Here is a 22,763-nt window from a genome sequence, read left to right as displayed (position 1 = left end):
TAATGTTTCTTCTGAGACCCAAGTATCTCACATGTAACTCCTCGTTATGAGTTATGAGAAACTATAAACTCTGCTCAGATTTGCCAAAGTTTGTCCCCCCCAGAATTATTTACTTACTTTTAGGATCTTCTAAGGTGAAGTCGATCCTGAGCTATGAAAGAGCAATAATAACTGTGTGCCGTCTATGAGATAAACAGTAATATATCACTTCTATTCTTGACTAACAATGGAAACTGAAGGGTAGGATATAAATATCGCACTAAATATATCTAAAGCATTTGTTGAGTTCAGCTGACTCAGTCGAACACTAAAGTAAAGATATAGTAGCATATAAAGGTTTAGTGATCGCAGTCGGTCTGTCATTTCCAATTTGTCTAGGTGGCTGTGAACATGATGGAAATTATACATTTGAAGCATGCTAGAAGACTGTGTGGTATTAATGCAATTTCTAAATGAGAGTTGCATGTCCACCATTTCCCCAAGGGACTGTCTTGTGCAACTTAATAAAAGATTGCTTTGGGACTGATACATTTCCTAAGTGCCGAGGGCAGAAGGGGCACAGACCCATTAAACATCCCTATTAGGAATTGGCCACTACACTGGTTGAAACCGGGTCAGAAACCCAATCAGCTGAATGCAGGGCTGAGTGAGATGCCATGGCACCAGACACCATCAGCTCCACTGAAACACGTCCCGTATTCCTCCAATCAATCGGCACGCCGAGGTCTGCAGTATTAGAGGCGACTGTTCCTGAGCACAGCTGTAGAGTAAAAAAAGCCTCCTACTCCCATATGAACAGCAAACTCGACCCACATCTACAAGTTGATGAGCTCCGAATCATGCAAACGGACAATTTAATTCTCTTGCGTGCATCAGGGGTCCTGATCGGTTTCAAAGACAATAATCATACCGGTTTCAAATCGCACAATGAAAACCACTAGCATGTCGGCTTGGGTCTTGAGTGTAGTTTACAGTAATGGTACAAATATGCTTGGCAAGAAATGCCTGACTGTTGGATTGGATTATTCATCGGTTTGATCACTTACAGAAATCTCCTCTGGAAGTCCGGTGGAGACCTCCACGGCCCTGTCGTCCAGCTGGACGTGACCTCGTGTCACAAACTGGATGACAGAGGAGCTGTCCTGCAAACCACACATAAAGACAGACACATTTACAGACAGACAGAGACGCATCAGCCTAATTTATAAATGTTGAGGCACTGCTCAATTGTTCCAGTTACCATGTCTTTTTGTAGCAAAATATCGTGTTAAAACTGTTGTTTAGCACTGTTTTTGATTACGGTTTCTGCTTTATTAGTTGTATATTATATATATATATATTAATATACGCAAAGCTGAATTTTCAGCATCATTAATCCATTCTTCAGTGTCACATGATCATTAAGAAATCTTTCTAATATGCTGATTTGCTGCTCAAAAAACATTTCTTATGGTAGCCTGAATGTGGTTTAACTACTTTAAATGATGAGTAATTTAGTATTAAATTCTGCAACATTTAACATTTTAATCAGATCAGTAAATTAAAATCACAGAATTTCCTTCACCACACTCTCATGACTTGCATTGACATTACAATAACTTTTTTACATTATTCGGCCAGTTACTCACCCTCTGTAGTATTTCAGTGTTCAGTAGTATTTGCACATCTATACTTGTGGCCTCTTCTTTAGCCTGAGAGCCCAGACTGCAGGAAATTGTTAGACACGCTCTGCCAGGCCGGTCGCAGTCCTGTTGACACAGTATACCATCAAAGATTCACCCGTTCAGCACAAAAACTGATGTGAAATGAGGAGAGTGTTTTTAGGGGGCATTAAATGCTGTGATCTACTGCACTAATACAAATGCGTCGACAAAAAGGGCTGTCAAACAACATTAAATATGCAAATATGGCTTATTTCCAAACGCTAAATGCATTTGGATGCCATTTTCACACAGTGAGGTTTTTTCACCTATAAGTGAACTATTTCCAATAAGTCGTTTGTCATACCAGAACTTTTCTTCCGGATTTGGTGAAGAAGGCAAAAATGGTGTGGAAGATGCTCTCCTTGTCCTGTGGGATTGTGCAGGGTTTGGGGTTCTTGTGCCACGTGCAGTTCCCTCGACCTTCTGATACCTGCAGACAAACAGAAAACAAGATCAAATTCATTGTGGGAGAATCTCACACTCAGTGTTATTTTAGCATCATTCATATACTACTTTGTTAACTATAATAAACCGGCTTACAGTTTCATTAGAGGCTTAAACACACTTGTTAACTGTTGAATTACTGTTGCCATCATCAATAGAATATGTCCATAAACATATCAAAATATATACAATCAAATTCTTTTCATTTGCAAACTGCCAATGGTTGGGTTGGATTATTGAAAGGTGATGTGCTGACATTGTAATTCATCCAGTGAGCTCAGACCTGTAAGTAATTCAGATAACGAAAGGAAGTTCTTTCCCAGTGGGAGTTCGGAAGCCTTTCTCTGGCAGCGCGTCCCATCTGGAGTGATTTAATGTCCCGCTGCCCCTTCCACCCCTCTGGCCCCGGGGAACACTTCACCTCTTCCTTTAATTCGCATCCTTTCCAGTAAGACCTCCATAGAGTAAAGCATCTAAAGACCTCACATTGTCTTCTCTAAAGTCAAAGGAAAGGATCTCAGCCTGTTTCATGTATGATTTAACGAGCCTACTTTACAGTGTGTCATTTACTCCCGGGCTGATTTTCACTACAAAACCTAGTGACTTGCCTCCCTAGACAGCGCTTTAAGAAATATACAACCCAAGCTTATTGGAAATTGACGACATTACTGCAAAATATTGCTTCTTGCACGTTTGAATTGTGAAATGTCCAGTGAGTGCCGCTAAATGTGCATTTAGTTTTTATCCGAACCAGATGAACATGAATCTGGCAACATTTTATTATGTTATTATGCATCGCGACATGAAAATGACATGGTAAAAGATCAATGCTCTATCACGTTTGAAAATAATGTACCACCTACAATAAACCCAACCAACAGTGTTGACAAAAGCAAACGTGAGATAAAAATGCATTTGCTGAAGGAATGATGTCATTATAGCTTGCTTCTACAAGTCTTTGAGCTTTTTTTTGTGATTAGTGTTTCACAGGACTGCGTATTGCAAGTGCAATGCTGTACCAAGTGAGCTATCGAACAATGACTTCATAAGAAAAGTCATACATATGGAGCCAATTATGTGATGCAAACTTCAAAGTATATTAGTTTAGCCTACAAATCATGTACTATGGTAAAAGTGTTGTGAGGTCATAACAGTATTATGCAAGAAACCGTGCGGAAATAAGCCTTTATTAATAGACATTCTGCCATTGTAATCATAATTTGTGTGAAAAGGATTGAAAATTGTTGGTGTTTTACTGCAGTGAATTTTATGTATACAATTGCAAAAATGTTTGCATTTTTCCAATGAGCCTATATACTGTATGTGCGCTCTCAACACGAATGTCATTCCAAATAATAGGCAGTAAAATCAGGCCAGAAATATACACTATACAATTATGTGAATGCAAACATTTCTAGCTACACGAGATAAACTGTGTAAACTGTAATGCAAAAGCACCACTAAGTATGTAAACAAAAAACTGTGTACTTGCCAATCATCCACTTTTGCATTCAAGTATTTGCTTGTGTTAATAAAATAGGTCCTCTGTTGGTGTTAGAGGTCACATTAAACCCAAATTATATAATATATCATTCATATTTTAATCTAAGATATAATAAAGGTTTTCTTTTTCTTTTCTGTTTTTTTATTTGGCTCTTTGCTGTTTTTCAAAGTGTCGATTTCTGGCGAATTGCATGTAAACCAGTGGGGGTCAATTTGACTCCTAACACCATAGCAGGCACAACATTTATAACCCTTCCAAAACTACATTACATCTACAGTGAAAAAATTGGTGAAGAAACAATTTTCAGAAATTGCAAGTAAACATAAGAATTGGCAAGTAACACATTGAATTAAACATTACATTTTGAAGTAGAAAGACTGAAATAATGTTTTCTTATAAAACAAACTCCAATAATCGGTTTTATTTATAACTTTCAAAAATATTTTTTTTACAGTGTGTGTGTCGCAACTTGCACATTCATGACCCTGAAGTCATAAATAAACAATTTAACCAGTGTTTGAATGAGTTTAAATGCGGGTCAAATTGACCCGGACACAAAAGCAGGGTTAAAGCATGTCTGTGGCTTTGGAAGGTAGAAGACGACTTTAACCAGCACTAGGGTTTGGAACAAAGCTATGTCACGTAACCCTCACTAATTTAAGACATCTCCTCAGCGGCGAGGGACCAGCCCAAACTGTTTATGTAAAAACGCCCCATTTGTTTTCAGCCATGTGAGCAGAGGAATTCCTCCACGTGTGCATTTTTAATTAGGCCGAGTGTTTGTGCGGTCCGTGTGGGCGCCTGGGAACATCCACTCCTCTGTGAGTCGGGTTACCCAGCATTGCCACTGTGCTACAGGTTAGTCAGGGTGAACAGAAGCTTTTCCCCAAGTGTCCCATTCCACCCTTTCGTGCAAGCCATCTAATCCCTCGTAAGTGATTCCATATGGGGCGTACAGGGTGGGATACAAACCTCCCCTGTCCTCCCATTCACAGTCAACAGGTTGATCCCTTGCCTGATCTAGTAATACGGCCACTGTAAGGGTCAAATCAACACTGAATGCGGCGCTGGTCTTGAATTTCTACCCTCGATATGAAGCTTATTGTGAGTCTAACTTAGGCACTATCCATGGCACCTCGTCTATCACCTCTGAGTTAACTATAAGCCTGAGGATGTTGACCTCTCTAAACTCCGCACTGTATGTGAAAAGAACATAATCAACACGCCGCCCTCATTTCTATAGATACAGTATAGAAAAAGCCTAGCTCTGTATATTTAGCTGAAAAATCAAAACATGCAACGATTGTTGCATTTATGAAGTACTTTATAAGGTAAATATAGTACATGTAATCTCATACTTAACCTTAAGTAGAAACAATGTTTTACACGTAATATAAGTAAGGCATAATTGACAATGAACCGTTGAATTATTGAAAATTGAATGCATGTAATATAGGCGTAATGCAACAATCCAAGATGAGTTGTTCTACTTATACCATGATTGTCATGTGTACGTTTACATCAAGAGATTTTCCGAGATTGTTTTGTCCCTTAAACGCTCTCTAAAAGTCCTTACTTACTCATTTAACTCACAATTAACCCTCATCAAGGCTGCAAAGTCATTTCAAAAGTGTCTGAACTGATTCAGAAACCGATTCAGAAATAATGTGGCAAAATGATATATGTAAGGAATAACTGATGATGGGGACATGAGATTATTGCAAATCAAGGCACCCTAAGGTGGCAATGCAGATATGATGCAATTTGCGTTAATTTTGGTTTGCAATAAATGCTGCTCCACATGAGAGAAAGAAAGAAATAATGGATGAATGAATGAATTTAGAAGCTTAAAACGAACATGGTGAAGTGACATGGAAATTATTCAAACTCTGAGATTGGTCAGCCAATCAAAAATCAACAACGCCGTGGTGTGACACAAAATACCAAGGAAGAACAGCTTACAGCACTAACAAATGAAATTTAGATGAGAAGGTACTGAGAATGAAGTCTAGCTAAATAAACAAGAGCATCAGTGGCAGGAACTCACTTGTGTGTCAATGATATGGAACATATCTGGTCCGTTCCCAGCCAGGCGGTTGGGTATCCTGATGTCCATCGTGGAGCCTGGAAGTCTGCTGGGCCCATTGTTTATCACCTACACAAACAGTAACGGATTTAAACTGGGATTTATGCTCTGCACAACAACTAACTGCTAATTAATCACAGCCAATAGTGCACTTCATATTCATTTAAAGCACATTATAATGCAGCTTAGTTCTGGACTGGACATTTTAAAGTCACATTATTTTGCATAATGATACTAATTGGACCCTTTTCACTTTTCCAGGGTTTTCAGAAGCGGAAGTTGTTATAGTTGGGTAAACTTGAACAGAAGCTACATTTGACCAAATAGCAAAAGAAAAAAATCATGATGGCGCTGCTATGACTTTCCAAAAGAGGAAAAAATATTGAGAGATTGATTATGTTAGTCAGAAGAGAGAAAGACGTCAAAATTGCCATCACTCTCTCACAGTTATGCACTCATTTAACACCGAAAAAGACCTTTCTGTGCTTTTTTGTGCTTTTCATTTGAGTTTTAATTGACGTTTACTGGACAGACAAGTTTTGCCTCAAAACTCCATAAAAATTCAGTATCAAGTATGTTTAATGTTACCCTCAATATAACTATAGAACTGAATCACACTGAAGTAGATTGAGCTGAATAATGACACTACTGTCTTCTGTAGAGCTGCTGCACAGCTGAAAATGAAATTGTTTTTTAAATAAATGAAAATATAAAAAATCTTTTCTAGAATTACAATGTTAAAAACTGTGAAAATGCATAATCACAGTCTGTGAAAGGGATTTTTATTATCTTTAGGATACAACAAGATAACCATTCAAACAAACAAACAGGGAAGGGGGAGCAACAGATATTATCAATAACTAAACAGACTGAGATAAAAAAGGAAAAAAGGGGAGGGGAGGGAGTATAATTAACCATTTCATAAGGCAATTAATCCCCTGATAACTCTAGTGCTTTGATTTAAACACAAAACAATATTTCATGTCTTCATTTATTTTGAAAGTAATCATGTAAGTGTGATAGCATACAGTTAACCAGTCATTATCGTAAAATAAAGCCCTTCAGAGTACACGACACCCTGCTGGTTCAGGGTCCTGATCACTCTGTCAGTGTTTACTGATCACAAAAGTCAAAGTCTGCAATAAAATGCCCAGAAAAACTTCACATCTGAACAGCAAATGAACACATGGGATACCTGAAAGGTGAAGTTGAGCGGCTGAAAGCGGCACTCCATGTCTTCCAGCAGAAGGAAGCGTGACCGGTCGACTGAGTTTCCATATACAAAAGACGTAGGGTTGACCACACTGCAGAAACGGACACACAGTTATACGACAATCCTTCATTGTGCTTTAATATTATGTCTTTCACTTAAAGAGGACCTATTATTCCCTTTTACAAAGTCTTGATTTTGTTTATAGGCTCTACTAGAATTGGTTTTCATGCATGAATGTTCAAAACACATTATTTTTCACATTGTACATTGTTGCGGCTCCTCTCTTCCCAGTCTGTCAGTAACGCTCTGTTTACTTCCTGTCTCTATGAAGCCCCTCCCTCTGAAAAGCACACTGTGCTCTGATTGGTCGGCTGGACCAGTGTGTTGTGATTGGTCAAGCGATTTGAGTGTGTTTGGGAAATGTCCCACCCCTTCCCATAACCGCCAGTTTAACACACTACTAACTAACTCAACCAGGCCCCGCCCCTTTATTCTGCGCATTAATTATTTAAATGAGGAATATTGTGACGCGTTCGTTCCCGGAAGAAACTCAAGACTACAATGGAGATGTTTCAGGGAGTTCAGAAACAGTGACACTGATTTAGAGAATAACTCTCGCTGGAGGAAACCTTTTTCATGCTTAAACAGCAACATCAGAATCAGAAATCAGAATCAGAAAGAGCTTTATTGCCAAGTGTGCTTGCACCCACAAGGAATTTTTCTTGGTACTGAAGCTTCCAGTGCACATATACAAATACAAATACAACAAGAAACATAGTAATACAAATTCTAAGAATAAAAATATATAAAAAATAAATAAAAATTGTATAAAAGTAAAAAAGTAGGGTCACAGTTGGGTTTAGTCCGAATAAACATTTACAGATTATGAACATATTTACAGTATTTTGAGTAGTATGAATAATATAAATATAAATATCACCTGAGTTAGAGAATATTGCACCAGACAGTGGGAGTCTAGCGCATGTTACAGATTATAAACATATTTACAGTATTTTGAGTAGTATGAATAATATAGATATAAATATCACCTGAGTTAGAGAATATTGCACTAGACAGTGGGAGTATTGCACTTACAGGCATATGCCTTGGGGGCATGTTAAGTGTTCAGAAGGGAAATGGCCTGTGGAAAGAAACTGTTCCTGTGCCTGGATGTTCTTGTGGCCAGTGATCTGTGTCGCCGTCCTGACGGTAACAGTTCAAACAGGTGGTGTCCAGGGTGAGTGGAGTCTGTGATGATTTTACCTGCTCTCTTCCTCACTCTGGAAGAGTACAGGTCCTGGAGGGTTGGCAGGGGGGCACCAATAATCCTCTCTGCAGTCCGGACTGTCCGTTGTAGTCTCCTGATGTCCAATTTGGAAGCTGAACCAAACCAGACAGTGATGGAAGTGCTTAAAACAGACTCAATGATGGCTGAGTAGAACTGGATCAGCAGCTCCTGTGGCAGATTGAACTTCTTCAGCTGGCGAAGGAAGTACAGTCTCTGCTGGGCCTTTTTCACAATGGAGTCAATGTGATTTGTCCACTTCAGGTCCTGAGAGATGGTAGAGCCCAGGAACCTGAATGACTCCACTGCTTCCACAGTGCTGTTCATGATGGTGAGAGGGGGGAGTGCTGGGGTGTTTCTCCTGAAGTCCACAATCATCTCCACTGTTTTGAGTGTGTTCAGCTCAAGGTTGTTATAACTGCACCAGACAGCCAGCTGTTCAACCCCCAGTCTGTAAGCAGACTCGTCACCATTTTGGATGAGACCGATGACAGTGGTGTCGTCTGCAAATTTCAGGAGCTTGACAGAGGGGTCTTTAGAAGTGCAGTCATTAGTGTAAAGGGAGAAGAGCAGTGGGGAGAGAACGCACCCTTGGGGGGCGCCAGTGCTGATGGTGAGGGTCCTGGATGTGAGTTTCCCCAGTCTCACTAGCTGCTGCCGGTCCGACAGGAAGCTGGAGATCCACTGACAGATTGAGGATGGCATGGAGAGCTGAGTCAGTTTGGCTGTGAGAAGATCAGGGATGATGGTATTGAAGGCCGAACTGAAGTCCACGAATAAGATCCGTGCATAAGTCCCAGGTCTGTCAAGATGTTGCAGGATATAGTGCAGTCCCATGTTGACTGCATCATCCACAGACCTGTTTGCTCTGTAAGCAAACTGAAAGGGATCCAGCAGGGGTCCAGTGATGTCCTTCAGATAGGCCAACACCAGTCTTTCAAACGACTTCATGACCACAGACGTGAGAGCGACAGGTCTGTAGTCATTAAGTCCAGTGATTTTAGTTTTTTTGGGAACCGGGATGATAGTGGAGCGTTTGAAGCAGCAGGGAACTTCACACTGCTCCAATGATCTGTTGAAGATCTGCGTGAAGACTGGGGCCAGTTGGTCAGCACAGGCTTTTAGACAAGCAGATGAGATGCCGTCTGGGCCTGAAGCTTTCCTAGTCTTCTGTTTTTTGAAGACTCTGCTCACGTCCTCCACGCAGACCTTAAGCTCAGGTTGGATGGCAGAAGGGGGGAGGAGAGGGGTTGCAGGAGGTGATGGTGGATGTGTGAAGTGCACATCAGAGCGGGTGTGAGGTGTGAGTCTGGGCTTCTCAAACCTGCAATAGAATGCATTGAGAGTGTCAGCCAGTTGTTGATTCTCCACAGATGGGGGGGATGGTGATTTGTAGTTGGTGATGTTCCTCAGGCCTCTCCAGACTGATGCCGGGTCGTTGGCTGAAAACTGGTTTTTCAGCTTTTCAGAGTAGCTTTTTTTAGCAACTCTGATCTCCTTTGTCAGTCTGTTTCTGGCCTGGTTATACAAGATTTTATCCCCACTTCTGTAAGCATCTTCTTTGGCATGACGAAGCTGTTTGAGTTTCCCAGTAAACCATGGTTTATCATTAGTGAATGATAAGAATGTCCTGGTAGGAATGCATGTATCCTCACAGAAACTGATATATGATGTTACAGTATCTGTGAGCTCATCCAGATCGGTGGCTGCAGCTTCAAAAACAGTCCAATCAGTGCAATCGAAGCAGGCCTGTAGATCCTGCTCTGCTTCATTGGTCCATCTTTTTACAGTCCTTATTACAGGTTTAGCTGATTTCAGTTTCTGCCTGTAGGTCGGTATAAGATGAACCAAACAGTGATCAGAGAGCCCCAAAGCTGCCCGTGGGACGGAGTGATACGCATTCTTTATCGTGGTGTAACAGTGGTCCAATATATTACTGTCTCTGGTAGGACATGTAACATGCTGTCTGTATTTTGGCAGTTCACGGGAGAGATTTGCTTTGTTAAAATCCCCAAGAATGATTAAAAGAGAGTCTGGGTACCTTTACACACTAAAGAAAGATGGACATGCAAAAAAGCATAATAGGAGCCCTTTAATGTGATTAATGTGATGGTAGCTTTGATCTATAATATAATGCAAGTGTGCTGCTGTCAGAATTGCTTAATTTTAGTAAAACATTGCATTGCTTTTATAGTTCAAACACCTGGAAAATACTCCATGCAAAAAGAGTATTGCATAGGTTTGTCCTATTGCATGAAGTTAACCTGCTAAATTACACAAAACAGACTTTGATCTGGTTTTACGTCGAACCTCTGGGGTTTGTGTTTATATATTAAAGTGTAGTCTCTGGCGCGCTCATCTAAAACATTACAGGGAGGACGTTCACATTATCAGGCTGTACATCTGGCTGAAGAACATGTTGTATATTTAAGCATCATTCATCTCTGTGAAACAAGTGTCTGTGAGCCTTTAACTTTGAAATACTCCAGCGGTGCAAAGAAACAGGAGCCAAAAAAGAAATGTGCACATAAGAACTAAACACTGAGCGGACCACATATGTCTCTGGTGTTATCTGATGTCTGGCAGTGTGATCGACTACAAAGCTCTTACAAGAATAGGCTACCAAAAACAATGAAAAGAAAACTCTTATATTATGTACTTTCATGTTAAAAGCATGTTTGAATTGATTTTTTCCCCCCACAAAACACCAAAGGAGATGTTGTGAAGAAATCTCAATCTGGTTTTATGCATTCAATGAAAGTGCGTATATTTTAGGGCAGTTCTTCAGAGTTATCATCTAGCTTCAGAATATGGTGTACAATATTTAGTCTTATAGACTTAATTTTAGGTATTTTAGGTTTTTTTGACAATCCACAGAGGAAAGAGAGTCATACAGGTTTTGAACAACATGAGGGTGAATAAATAAGCAAGTAAACTTTTACTTTAAATCTTACCCAGTGATTGCTGTGTCCACCTCATGTACCAGCGGTATGGACAACTCCAGTGTGTTATCATGAAGTGTGCTATTATGTTCTGGATTGGCACTAAGAAAGAAAGAACAATAATATTGAACAAAGACGGTTACATTTGAATTATTAAATTACACAGATTCAAATCTCAAGTTGACTTGCCTTGCCTACTAATTCAAATTTGTCACTTTAGAACTAGAAATTAAGGAGCGCTGAATCGCTTCATTGAACGAATCACAGCCGTGCTGATATAGAGCCATATCGCATGACTACAAGTGTGATATTGCTCATATATTCAGTAGTTTAGTTTGGGGTAAGTACGATTTTTTTGTCTTTTATTCAACAAGGATGATCAAAAGTGACAGTAAAGACATTTATAATGTTACAAAAGATTTCTTTTTCAAATAAATGCTGTTCTTTTCAACTTTTTATTCATATGTGAATCCTGAAAAAATGTATCAAGGTTTCCAAAAGAAAATATGAAGCAGCACAACTATTTTCAATATTGATCCTAATAAGAAATGTTTCTTGAGCATCATATTAGAATGATTTCTGAAGGATCATGTGACACTGAAGGCAAAATTCAGCTTTGATCACAGGAATAAATTATATTTTAACATATATTCAAAAATACTTTTAAAATATTACTGTATTTTGTTTCTTTCAAAAACATAGAAAAATTCTTACAGATTCCAAACGTTAAACGGTAGTATTGGTACTGACCATATACAGTGGTTATATGGTTATATACAGTGTAATTGATTAAGTTTACAGTGTAAGATGGCCAAATATGCATTATGAGAGTTTTATTTGCCTCACAAAGTGCTAGTCTTTACCACTTAAGTGTGTAATGCACATCTCTGAGCAAAGAAAACACATCTGGCCAGCATTAGATTCATATCACGACTTCAATATCAAGCAAAACCACTTAATTTCTCACAAATGAGCCAAATAGGGAAAAGTCCAAATGTCTAATCTATCTAGTTGTTTAAAAAATAAACATCATACCATTTACTAATGTGGACTGATGATGTGAACCATGTGTATTTTAATCATAGAAATAAACCATGAACTTTTAAGGGGGTTGGGGTTCATTAAATCCGTTCAAAGCTCACCTTCTAGCGTGTACTAAAAACAGCAGTGTCTCATTTTCACCAGATAGATGACTCGTGTCAAAAAGCACAGATAGATGGTACTGGAAAAAAAGGTTAAAACTACAAGGTTAAATGGAATTGCTCTATAATTAACAAGATCACTAAGTAAATCACTAAGCTGTTAAACTGAAGCTCCTGTCATACTACCTTGGTTTGTGCCCTCATGAAAGGAAATCCAACGCTGCACTTGAGGAAGTCCAGCTCTACCAGCATACAGGAAATGCCCTTCTCTTCCTGGAGCCGAAACAGACAGAGAAAACACCAAATGACAGTGAGAATAACCAGTCAAACCCTTCAAACGCTGTACTAATTGGTACGGACCCCAGCAGAAAGTCTCAGCAACCGCAGTGCCGTCCTACAAAGCATGCCTTAAAAATCATCCACAAAAAAACACAAGAAATCACTGATTCGCATCCCAGGCAAACATTCAGAAGGCATACAAATGGATTACCATTGAGTAAAATAAACTCTTGCAAGCTGGATTCAATATGATTTACAATTATGTTTAGATCTCCAATTTAGGTCTGCATAAAGACAGTTGGAGGGGAAAAAAAGAAGAATTTTTATGTTTAGCTCTTGCAATTTCTGTTTTGCTCTGTTTGTTTGTCTGTTCAGATTTACTAGACAGAAATTCATCTTTAACACTGGCATAAGAAACAGATACATCAGACAACACTGTACAACCACATTGTATACCATATAATAAAACACATGGGGCATACATGATTAAAACAAATGAATACAATATGTATACACACGTTCATACTCCTATAGTAACTACCTCAATTAGAAAATTTGATTTGAAGGAACACGCCGACTTTTTGGGACTTTAGCTTATTCACAGTATGCCCCAGAGTTAGATAAATCCACACATATCCCCCTTCTCATCTCTGTGCGTGCCGTAACTCTGTCTGACGCATCCACCGCTAGCCTAGCTTAGCACAAAGACTGGAGGTAAACGGCTCCAGCTAGCATACTGCTCCCAATAAGAGACAAAATAACACCAACATTTTCCTATTTACATGTTGTGATTTGTATAGTCACAGCGTGTTCAAATAACAAGGTCACATGAGACTCAGCCATCTTCTAACCGTATACATACTGGGAACTATATTCTCAGAAGGCGAAGCACTGCTACTTGGGCAGAGTGATTTGTTCGCAGCACCTGAGAATACAAATCACAACATGTAAATAGGAAAATGTTGGCGTTATTTTGTCACTTATTGGGAGCAGAATGCTAGCTGGAGCCATTTACCTCCAGTCTTTGTGCTAAGCTAGGCTAGCGGTGGGTGCGTCAGACAGAGTTACGGCACGCACGGAGGTGAGAAGGGTGTGTATGGACTTATCTAACTCTGGGTGATACGGTGAATAAGCTAAAGTCCCAAAAAGTCGGCATGTTCCTTCAAAACAGTCACCACCAATGGAACAAATGATCTTTTATAAAAGTATTTTATTTTTAGCAAATGGTATACGCAGCTAGGGTGTTGTGGGTGGTTGCTATGCAGTTGCTATGGTGTTACTAGGTGGTTGGTAGTTGTCACAGATGGTTACTATGGAGTTTTTATAGAGTTCTTAAAATCTTTAGTAATGAGGGCCTTTAGTACGGCACTAAGTTTAACATTTTTTGCAGCATCTACAACCAGTCGAAATGTGTCTCGCAAATGCGGACACTGGAAGAGTGTTGTGAAATGAACATGCCACGAGATGGATATTGTGCACAAGGCATTCGGCAGTCAGAAGTCAGTCTTGGGACAGTATAACATATGCATGGTTAACTTAAGGTACAATAAAAATAATATAAAACACCAGGAAATAAATGTATGCACTAAATTTTTGTGGTTTAAAAGAGTATATATTCAGTAATATCAGTGATTTAACTGCACTGACTATCGGAAGAGAACAAAATGTGAACTGAACTGAGCTCAATAATAACACTAACTTTGCAACATCGACTTATTGAACTGAAATGAATTAACACTGAACGGACTTGAGCTGAATAATCACACTATTGTGTTCTGCAGAGCTGGTTCACAGATAAAACATGTACTCATTTCATAACTGATGAACTTTGCAACATTAACACTGTTATTGAACTGAATTAAATCATCACTGAACTGAATTGAACTTAATAATAATGACAGTTGTCTTCTGTGGAGCTGCTTTATAGCTGAATTTGATTGGGTTTCACAACAGATGAATTTTACATTTATTATGAAATTATTATTAACATGAAGATTCTTTGAAACAATCTGTATTGTATAAAGGCAGGGCTATATACAATTTTTTAACTTGACTTGACTAACCCATAAATAACTGTACTCTCACTAGGAGAACAGGGACAATCGTCAGTGAGAGTCGAGAGCTTCTTCTAAACACAGCAGAGAGCACCGGCTGGTTTGAGTAAACAGCAGAGATTGGACTCTGTGAGGGGTGAGCGTTCCTACAGCGAGAGTTCACGAAGCTGTCATTTTACAGAGCCGAGAAGGTAAAATACGTCAGGGCCGCTGATCAACCAGACGGCCCTCACGCTGCTGGAACAATGCAGAGAACGAGCGCTTAACTCTGGGATCTTCAGTTCCACGTGAGGTCTTGCACGTGTTCCCCATTCTTGAGTTTATACTGGAGCTATTCTTAGCGAGGTTGCAGCAATAACAAGAACTGCTGCCGGAGAAAATACATCAATAAATAAGTCAAAATTAGATGAGGGGGGTGCAGGAAAGCCTAGGACTGTTTGCAAAACTCATTTTTTATGCACTTAGGCTCTCTGGGGAAGAGTTTGAGGCTTTGGCCTCACGTTTTGCACTGGTTTGGAGCGTTTACACGAACACCCTGGTTTCCCCATGCAGATTTGAGTATTGCTAATGCACAGCAGGGCACCTCAACTGGCGGCCCGCGGACTAAATGTGGCCTGTTAATCATTTCTGAGCTCAAGAGCATTCAGTGGTGCTCAATTTGCGGTCTGTGGTCCATATCCGCACCAGATCAAGCATTTTTACATTTTTATGTCTGTAGTTCAGCTACTCTAGTTTCCCAAAATATTATTAGGCACATATATTCAAATGTATCTGATGTACACTACCATTCAAAAGTTGGGAGTCATACAATAAAAAAAGAATACTTTTATTCAGCAAGGATGCATTAAATTGATCAAAAATGACAGAAAAGACATTTATATTGTACAAAAGATTTATATTTCAGATGAATTTTATTCTTTTGAACTTTCATTTCATCAAAGAATCTTGAAAAAAGTTTCCACAAAAATAAGCGGCACAACTGTTTTCAACATTGATAATAATGAGAAATGTTTCTTGAATGATTTCTGAAGGATCATGTGACACTGAAGACTGGAGTAATGATGCTGAAAATTCAGCTTTGATCACAGGAATAAATTAAATTTTCAAATATATTCAAAAAAAAAAAAAAAAAGCAATTTTAAATTGCAATAATATTTCACAATATTACTGTTTTTACAGTATTTTTGATAAAATAAATGCAGCCTTGGTGAGCAGAAGAGACTTCTTTCAAAAATATTACTAAGTCTTACGGACCCCAACATTGAATCTTGTTGGGTGAATCTTGAAAAGATATGATAGCAATGCATTCTTAACCCTGGCCTGAACATCATAAAATTTGTTCTGTGTTCACTAATATTTTTCCACACAAATATCTACACAGTCTCCATTTGTGCCCAGAAATGATCATGTTTAGTTTATCAAAACCTATTGGAATTGTTAGACATCTAAGCCAGATAGGACTTTAAAGGTGACCTGATTACATTAATATATCAGACTCAAAATGCTACAATGTTATATATAGATGGATAATGTTCTGTCCCCCTTTTTATTTACATAATGACCCTTGAACATAAGTGGTATAAGATCCCTCACGCACGATATGTGGCAAGAATCGTTCAACATTATTTATACAGTCGTCTCCCTCTTGCTCAGCACTTTTTCTGCAGTTTGGTCTCATTAAGAAGACGTACTCTTTGTCTTCATCAAGTCGACTTAAATAAGCAACTCTCTGACACAACGTCCTCTAAAGCACTAACAGGAAAACCCCAGGACAACTCGAGTTCAATAAGGACCTCTATTTCGCCAAACAAACAGTTAGTGGTCCTACGGAGAAGAGCGGGCAGCAGGGAAGTGCACGCGTTTACCCATCAGCCACCTGGGACAGTATCTGGTGGGCATGAGCAGGGCCCTGCGGATCATGTGACATAAAATGTTTGTCGTTTTATCCTATTATTTTATTTTGCAAGTTTATCTCTGGCTTTATTTCAGTAGATTCTCATGCAGGGATTGTCGAGGTCTGTATGATTTCTGCTCACCGACATTTATTTGATCAAAAATACAGCAAAAACAGAAATATAATGTAAAAAATAACAGTTTATATATATTAAAATGTATGCTAATACATTCCTGTGATCAAAGCTGTATTTTCAGCATCATTACTCCAGTCTTCAGTGTCACGTGATCCTTCAGAAATCATTCTAATATGATGATTTGCTGCTCAAGAAACATTTATCATTAGTATCAATATTGAAAACATTTGTGATACTTTTTTTCAGGATTCTTTGATGGATAGAAAGTTCAAAATAACAGCAATTATTTGAAATAGGAATCTTTGTAACATTATTAATGTCTTTACTCTCAACTTTGATTAATTTAATGCATCCTCGCTTAATAAAAGTATTAATTTCTTAATAAAATCTCACTAACTCCCAACTTTTTAACAATAGTGTACATGAACATGTTCCACAAGTGTTTCACAAGCACAAAGTGGCACAGTCAAATTTTCAAAATTGTATCTATTGTTCATTTTATTATATCATTATTTATGCTTGTATCAATTTATTGATTGTGATACAATTTATTGATTGTATCAACATATATACACATATATTGATTATTATTCATTATTATTTATTGTTCATTTTATATAATTTTATTTAAAAAAAAATTGGATTTAAATTATATTAAATATTTTTATGTGCTTGTACTATATCCTTTTTCTCAAAGAAATGCCACTTCTCTAAATCTGTCCAGTGTTTTGTCACTACTGTTTCAGTAATTGTATTCCACCATGGCGTACAGGAAGGAACGAGGTGTTTTTATTAAGTCACCACTCTCTGGTTTGTTTGTTATTAAACTGAAACATTAACAAATCTCAAATGATGTATGTATTGGCAGAGTCTCTCTAAAATAAACCTTATATCCAGCCAGATTGTTTCACTGTCTCTCTCTCGGCCTCGTCATTTAGCGCTTCAGTAACTCTAAAATAAATCGAATTGTTTCCGAGACACCAATTTGAAGGTCTTTGCTTCACCTGCCACAATCTAATAAAAGGACAATCCACCGTTTATCTAATTACAGTGAGTGTGTTTCTTCTCAAGAGGGGCCCCGGGGCCACCTGAATGAGGCGATGGAGCTTCTGAAACCAATTCACTGCTGCAGATGGTGTGGGTTGCAAGACAAACACAGGGCCAACAGGACCTACTATAAAACAAGAGGCGAGCGCAAGTTCACACTCGGCATGATGGAAAGCTGAACTGGCCTGAGGGAGACATTCTGGCCTGACCTCCACCGAGTGAAGACGGGTCACATCAACACAGACGACTTCTCACGGCGTTGGTAATTAGACGGCTCCTGCTGAGCGTACAGTACTAGAACAGCAAACAAAGTACGGCCACTGTCTTCTCAAAATACACTTCCACCTGGACCCCTGCAAGCATCCTATTCAACAGTCATGACCAATTACTCTCAGAAGAGGGAGGAAGCACCGCAAAAAAATGATCAAAATGAAATTTAAGACTGTAAAACAATGTTAAGCGCTTCATCTCTGTCAAAACACAAGGATTTATAGAGTGAAATCTGAGCACTTCAAAAACAAACAAATTCATTTAGAAGGATTTTGGAACGCGGAAGGAGAAGAAAACAAATGATGGTCAAACTACTAAATCCGATAAGTCTAGACCAAACATAAATTGTTTGGAATTCTTCACCTGAAAATAAAAATGATGTCATAATTTATAACTTTCCAAACCAGTAATACTTTTTATCTTCTGTGGAACATAAAATGAGATGTTTTGTTGAGTGTTCATGCTGCCCTTTTCCATGCATTGAAAGCGAATGAAGACGGATACCATCAAACTTCAAAAAGGGCAAATAAACATTGAATATGCATTATTTTTTATATAGATTTATGGTAACCCTTTATTTTAAGGTGATGTAGTTACACGTTACTACATGTACTTACTATAGTAATAACTGTAAATTATGCATAATTACAAGTAACTAATCCTAAACCCTAGTAATGTGTAACTACGTCACCTTAAGATAAAGGGTTACACTGTATTTTAAGGTGTCATTGTTACAGTGTAATTATATATTTAAATAGTGAGTAATATTAAGAAACTACATGTACTTACTATAGGGTTAGGGTAGGATTAGGATTTGGTTGAGGGTTAGTTGCATGTAATTATCCATAATTTACTGTTATTACTATGTCAAGTACGTGTAACATATGTAACAAGGACACTGTAAAATAAAGTTAAATAAAGTGTAACTAAATGTATTTATTTAAATTTTTATTTTTATTTTTAAGAAAATCATCCTGGTTTGGAACGACATGAGGGTGAGTAAATAATGCCAGAACATTTATTTTTGGGTGTACTATCCTTTTAAGTAGTAGTATTTCTGTCGCAGTTATTGATAGTCCATTCTCGTATCTTCAGTATTTTTTTTTTTTTTAATCAATAAAGTTGTTTAAAAAAAAAATCAGTAAATCTAGAAAAGGTCACAATTAGGAAACACATGTCCAAATATAAAATTATCCCTTAAAATTAGAGAACAACCATTAAAGTGCCAAGAAGATCACAGAGGTCCGTTTAGCAATCTTAAAGAGTTTCTCCATTATTGTCAAACTAAAGGAGGAAATGTTCTTGCTCATGCTTCTGATAAGCACAGAAAGCTTTTCAGCAGAGGAAGCAGACACTGAGGGAGCTGTAACAGAGATTTCAGTGTGAGAGACGTGTTCTACAGGGACGTGCACAGGGGGGTTGCTCAGGTTGCCCGGGCAACTGCCCATATGCCCTTCTCGACTCACGTTGCCCTTCCGAGGGGGGAAAAAATAAATAAATAAAAAGTACAATGGATGCAGAATTTCACGTAGGCATAGATAAAAAATAATAATCGCAAAGCCTCATTCACTTCCATTCGGGCACCGAAAGTGAAAGTCAGTAGGGGAAGGGCAAACTCTGTTTACTTGGCTGCAGCGCTGCACGCGACCGGCACCTGCGCTGAGCCTGCATGAGCGGCCCTAGATTGTCGCGGTTGTCGGGTGAGACGACTCAACGTTGTCGGAAAAGGTGAGTTTGTGATGTATAACAAACGAACGATCATCATCAGGGTTCCAGACTGCGACCATTTTTTGAGAATGTGCGAGTTAAAAATTGTATGTGGTCGCATTTGTGCGAGTGCATGGTCATGTACTAAATTCACGCATGAATTTTCCTGCATTGAACTTGTTTTAGCGCCCGCCAAAGTGAATTTTTGTCCCGCCAAAGTCTTATTTGATCAGTGAGTAATGTAGATGAACTGCTGCGCTTGTGACAGCGCATGTTTAACTGAAAGAACGAGCAGAGAGAGAGAGAGCCGGTCGCGCGCGCGCACACTCTCTCTCTTCGGAGCCAGGCGAAAGTGTAAACAAGACTTCACCGTCTCCAAACTAAGCGCTGTGTTGCTCTCTCTCCCTCGCACATATTAATCAAAATAAATCGACACTGTGGTAAAAGGTCGGAACACCAAAAGTTTCATGTGGAGCATTCTGAGATTTTTTTTTCCTGAATTACCGCTGGGCTGGGTGTGAATTGTGCTAAATAAGTTGCATTATCTTCTCTGAAAAGCGTTCCGGACATTCAGCTGACATAAAACAACACTTTAATTAAACGAAAAAAACTATCCAGTGATGAAATGTTTTCTGTGTTGACACAAATCTTGGATGTGTCCATGTCCTAACGCTGGAATAATCACACAACGCACATGACACGTCCAATTTGCGAACTAATGACTCCTTTGAACCGGTTAATTTTAATGAATGGTTAAAACAACTGATCTTTCCAACAGTCTGAATCGGTGTATAACTAATCAGTAACACTTTACAATAAGGTTCTATTTATTACATACTTTACATAAAAAGTAGCCTACAGTTTGCTTACTCAAGCTTAAGCTTTAAAATAAATAAAACAAACCACTTGTTTTTTTGAAAAGCATATGACTACATTTTTCCACACAGTGCTATCAAGAAGAATCGTTAAAGGATCGGATCGATAACCAGAATCGTCAGTGGCATTATTATTGAAAAAATCTGTGTTATTATTAGTAGCCTAGTAGTTAAAGTGATTGAGTGCTGTATTTCAGTGTTTTACTTCTTTGTGTATATATATTTTAATAAAGACACTTATTAGGGGGGGGTGCGCCCTTTTTTCAGGTCAGAGCAACTGCCCCTCAAAATTCCTGTGCACGTCCCTGGTGTTCTAGAAGCCTGAGATAACGATAGACTGACCAGCTGCAAGTGCGATCATCGGTAACTGTGGACTTCCTCCTGTTTCCTCAACTTCCTCTGCCGACTGAACGCATATCTCGACATGTTCTACACTATTTTTTCCATTGTGTCCCTTTAAATCATGGATATGATGACCACATTTCCTTATAAAGAAGATTCAAACTGGTCACATTTTCCATTTAATCTATTTGTCAGTATTTGGCACCTAGTTCATGGCACACCCATGAGCCGTCTGGTGCGTGTTACAAACAAGAGTGACAAGAGCTCTGCAAACTTCAACCTTCTGTCTAACTGGCTGGCTTTACACAATCTTCAGGAGGTTTTTATAACTCCACTGGGAAACAAATTGGTGTTTATCAGGCTGCTATAATGAACGCATCTGAAGGTACTAGTCCTGAGGAACTACTTACTGGATAAGTTCTTAGCAATCAATCTTTGAAAAACATTGGGGAATTTAGTTTGAAGCAGGTTTTGACATTAACTTTGATATTCTCTGGCTAGTGGTTTTCCCTGGCCACAATTTTGACATCGTGGGGAAATTACCATGGGGAAAAACTGCCATATAGATATTTATTAATATTGTCTTATAATTTGGCAGCAGGTTTATTAGGCTACTGTCACTTTAAGAGCTGACGCACTGATCCATTATACTGTTACACATGCGTTTTTTTTCCCAACTGTTATGTTCACTTAAGACATAACTGACTGTGTTTACATGAATACTTGCCAATATCGGCATTTTGACATTAATATGTGTGCATTTGACTGTTTAAGCGCAATAAGCAGCGAAAAATAACTCAATTTAGTTCTGAGAGGGAGCTTTATGTGCGCAAACTTTGGGTGTTTGGCACAAAACTTGATAATGAGTAAAATTATGTGCAATCCCACAGCGAAATTCAAGCCCTGTAACACCAACAATATTAATCCGGAGCAAATGAATCGAGTGAGTGAGGAGAGGCGGGTTTGTGTCAATCGCTGTTGGAAAGATGAGAGAGAGAGAAAGAGCTGCTGGTATCATGTATCTATTCTGCGGAAAATGAGTACTGGAAGCTTTTCAGATATTTTAGTATCAAAAAATCTATATTTTTGACAACTACATCGCACTTAGTTTATTATTTCAGATGCCTTTTTTATAAGACTACAAGTGAAAAATGTATAGGCTATATTATGTATAAATTTAAACCCGTCAAAGTGGCTAGTAGGTGTGACTGTGTTACACTCCACTGCTGTGAATGTCAAGCCCTGCCTGTATGTCATGTTATCAATAGTGTGTCACTTTACATGTCAGTCAGTTCTTGGTAAGAATAAGCTGCAAACTGGACAAGACTGCAAGTCATCAGTCAAAAGTCTGGTTTAGAGAAACTAACGGTAATATCTCAGACTTACTCTTTGTAAGAAGTTGATGTAGTGAACCTCTCTGGAGAAGTTCAAGTAGATGTTGGTGTCATAGGCGTCATCTCCAGCATTAGAGATGGTTAAATTTAATGACACATTTTTCACTCCACCAAGAGCCAGATGAGAACTGATGTAACGCCTGAGAAATGAGAGAAACAAAAGAGAAAACAAGTGGGACAAGGAAAATCTCAACCTGTTAAAATATTTCTGGGTCATATATATCACTGTATTTCTATATTTTGATGGTTTAAATAACAAAAAAATACGGTAACACTTTATTTTACATTGTCATTGTTATATACGTTACACATAGTTACTAACTAATAGTAATAACTATAAATGATGCATAATTACATGCAACTAACCCTAAACCAAACCAAACTCTGATCCTAATCCTATAATAAGTACATGCAGTTACTTAATAATACAGCGTTACTTTATAATT

General features: G+C 38.5%; 1 protein-coding gene across 1 annotated transcript in view; it reads right to left on the bottom strand.

Moving 5' to 3' along the window:
• The window catches only part of itga9 (integrin, alpha 9), a 97,606-nt gene that overhangs the window by 7,586 nt on the left and 67,257 nt on the right, over positions 1-22,763 (bottom strand). Inside the window, exons 18-26 of the mRNA XM_084093988.1 lie at positions 22,310-22,457; positions 12,506-12,592; positions 12,320-12,399; positions 11,190-11,279; positions 6,933-7,041; positions 5,699-5,806; positions 2,008-2,133; positions 1,629-1,748; positions 1,047-1,142 (exon numbers count right to left, since the gene is read on the bottom strand). Of these exons, the coding sequence (XP_083950114.1) occupies positions 1,047-1,142; positions 1,629-1,748; positions 2,008-2,133; positions 5,699-5,806; positions 6,933-7,041; positions 11,190-11,279; positions 12,320-12,399; positions 12,506-12,592; positions 22,310-22,457 (964 nt within the window). The remainder of the gene's footprint in view (positions 1-1,046; positions 1,143-1,628; positions 1,749-2,007; positions 2,134-5,698; positions 5,807-6,932; positions 7,042-11,189; positions 11,280-12,319; positions 12,400-12,505; positions 12,593-22,309; positions 22,458-22,763) is intronic.

The sequence above is a fragment of the Abramis brama genome (assembly GCF_963993115.1).
Source record: "Abramis brama genome assembly, chromosome: 19".
NCBI classification, from domain to species: Eukaryota; Metazoa; Chordata; class Actinopteri; order Cypriniformes; family Leuciscidae; genus Abramis; species Abramis brama.
This window is presented reverse-complemented; position numbering and strand designations above follow the sequence as displayed.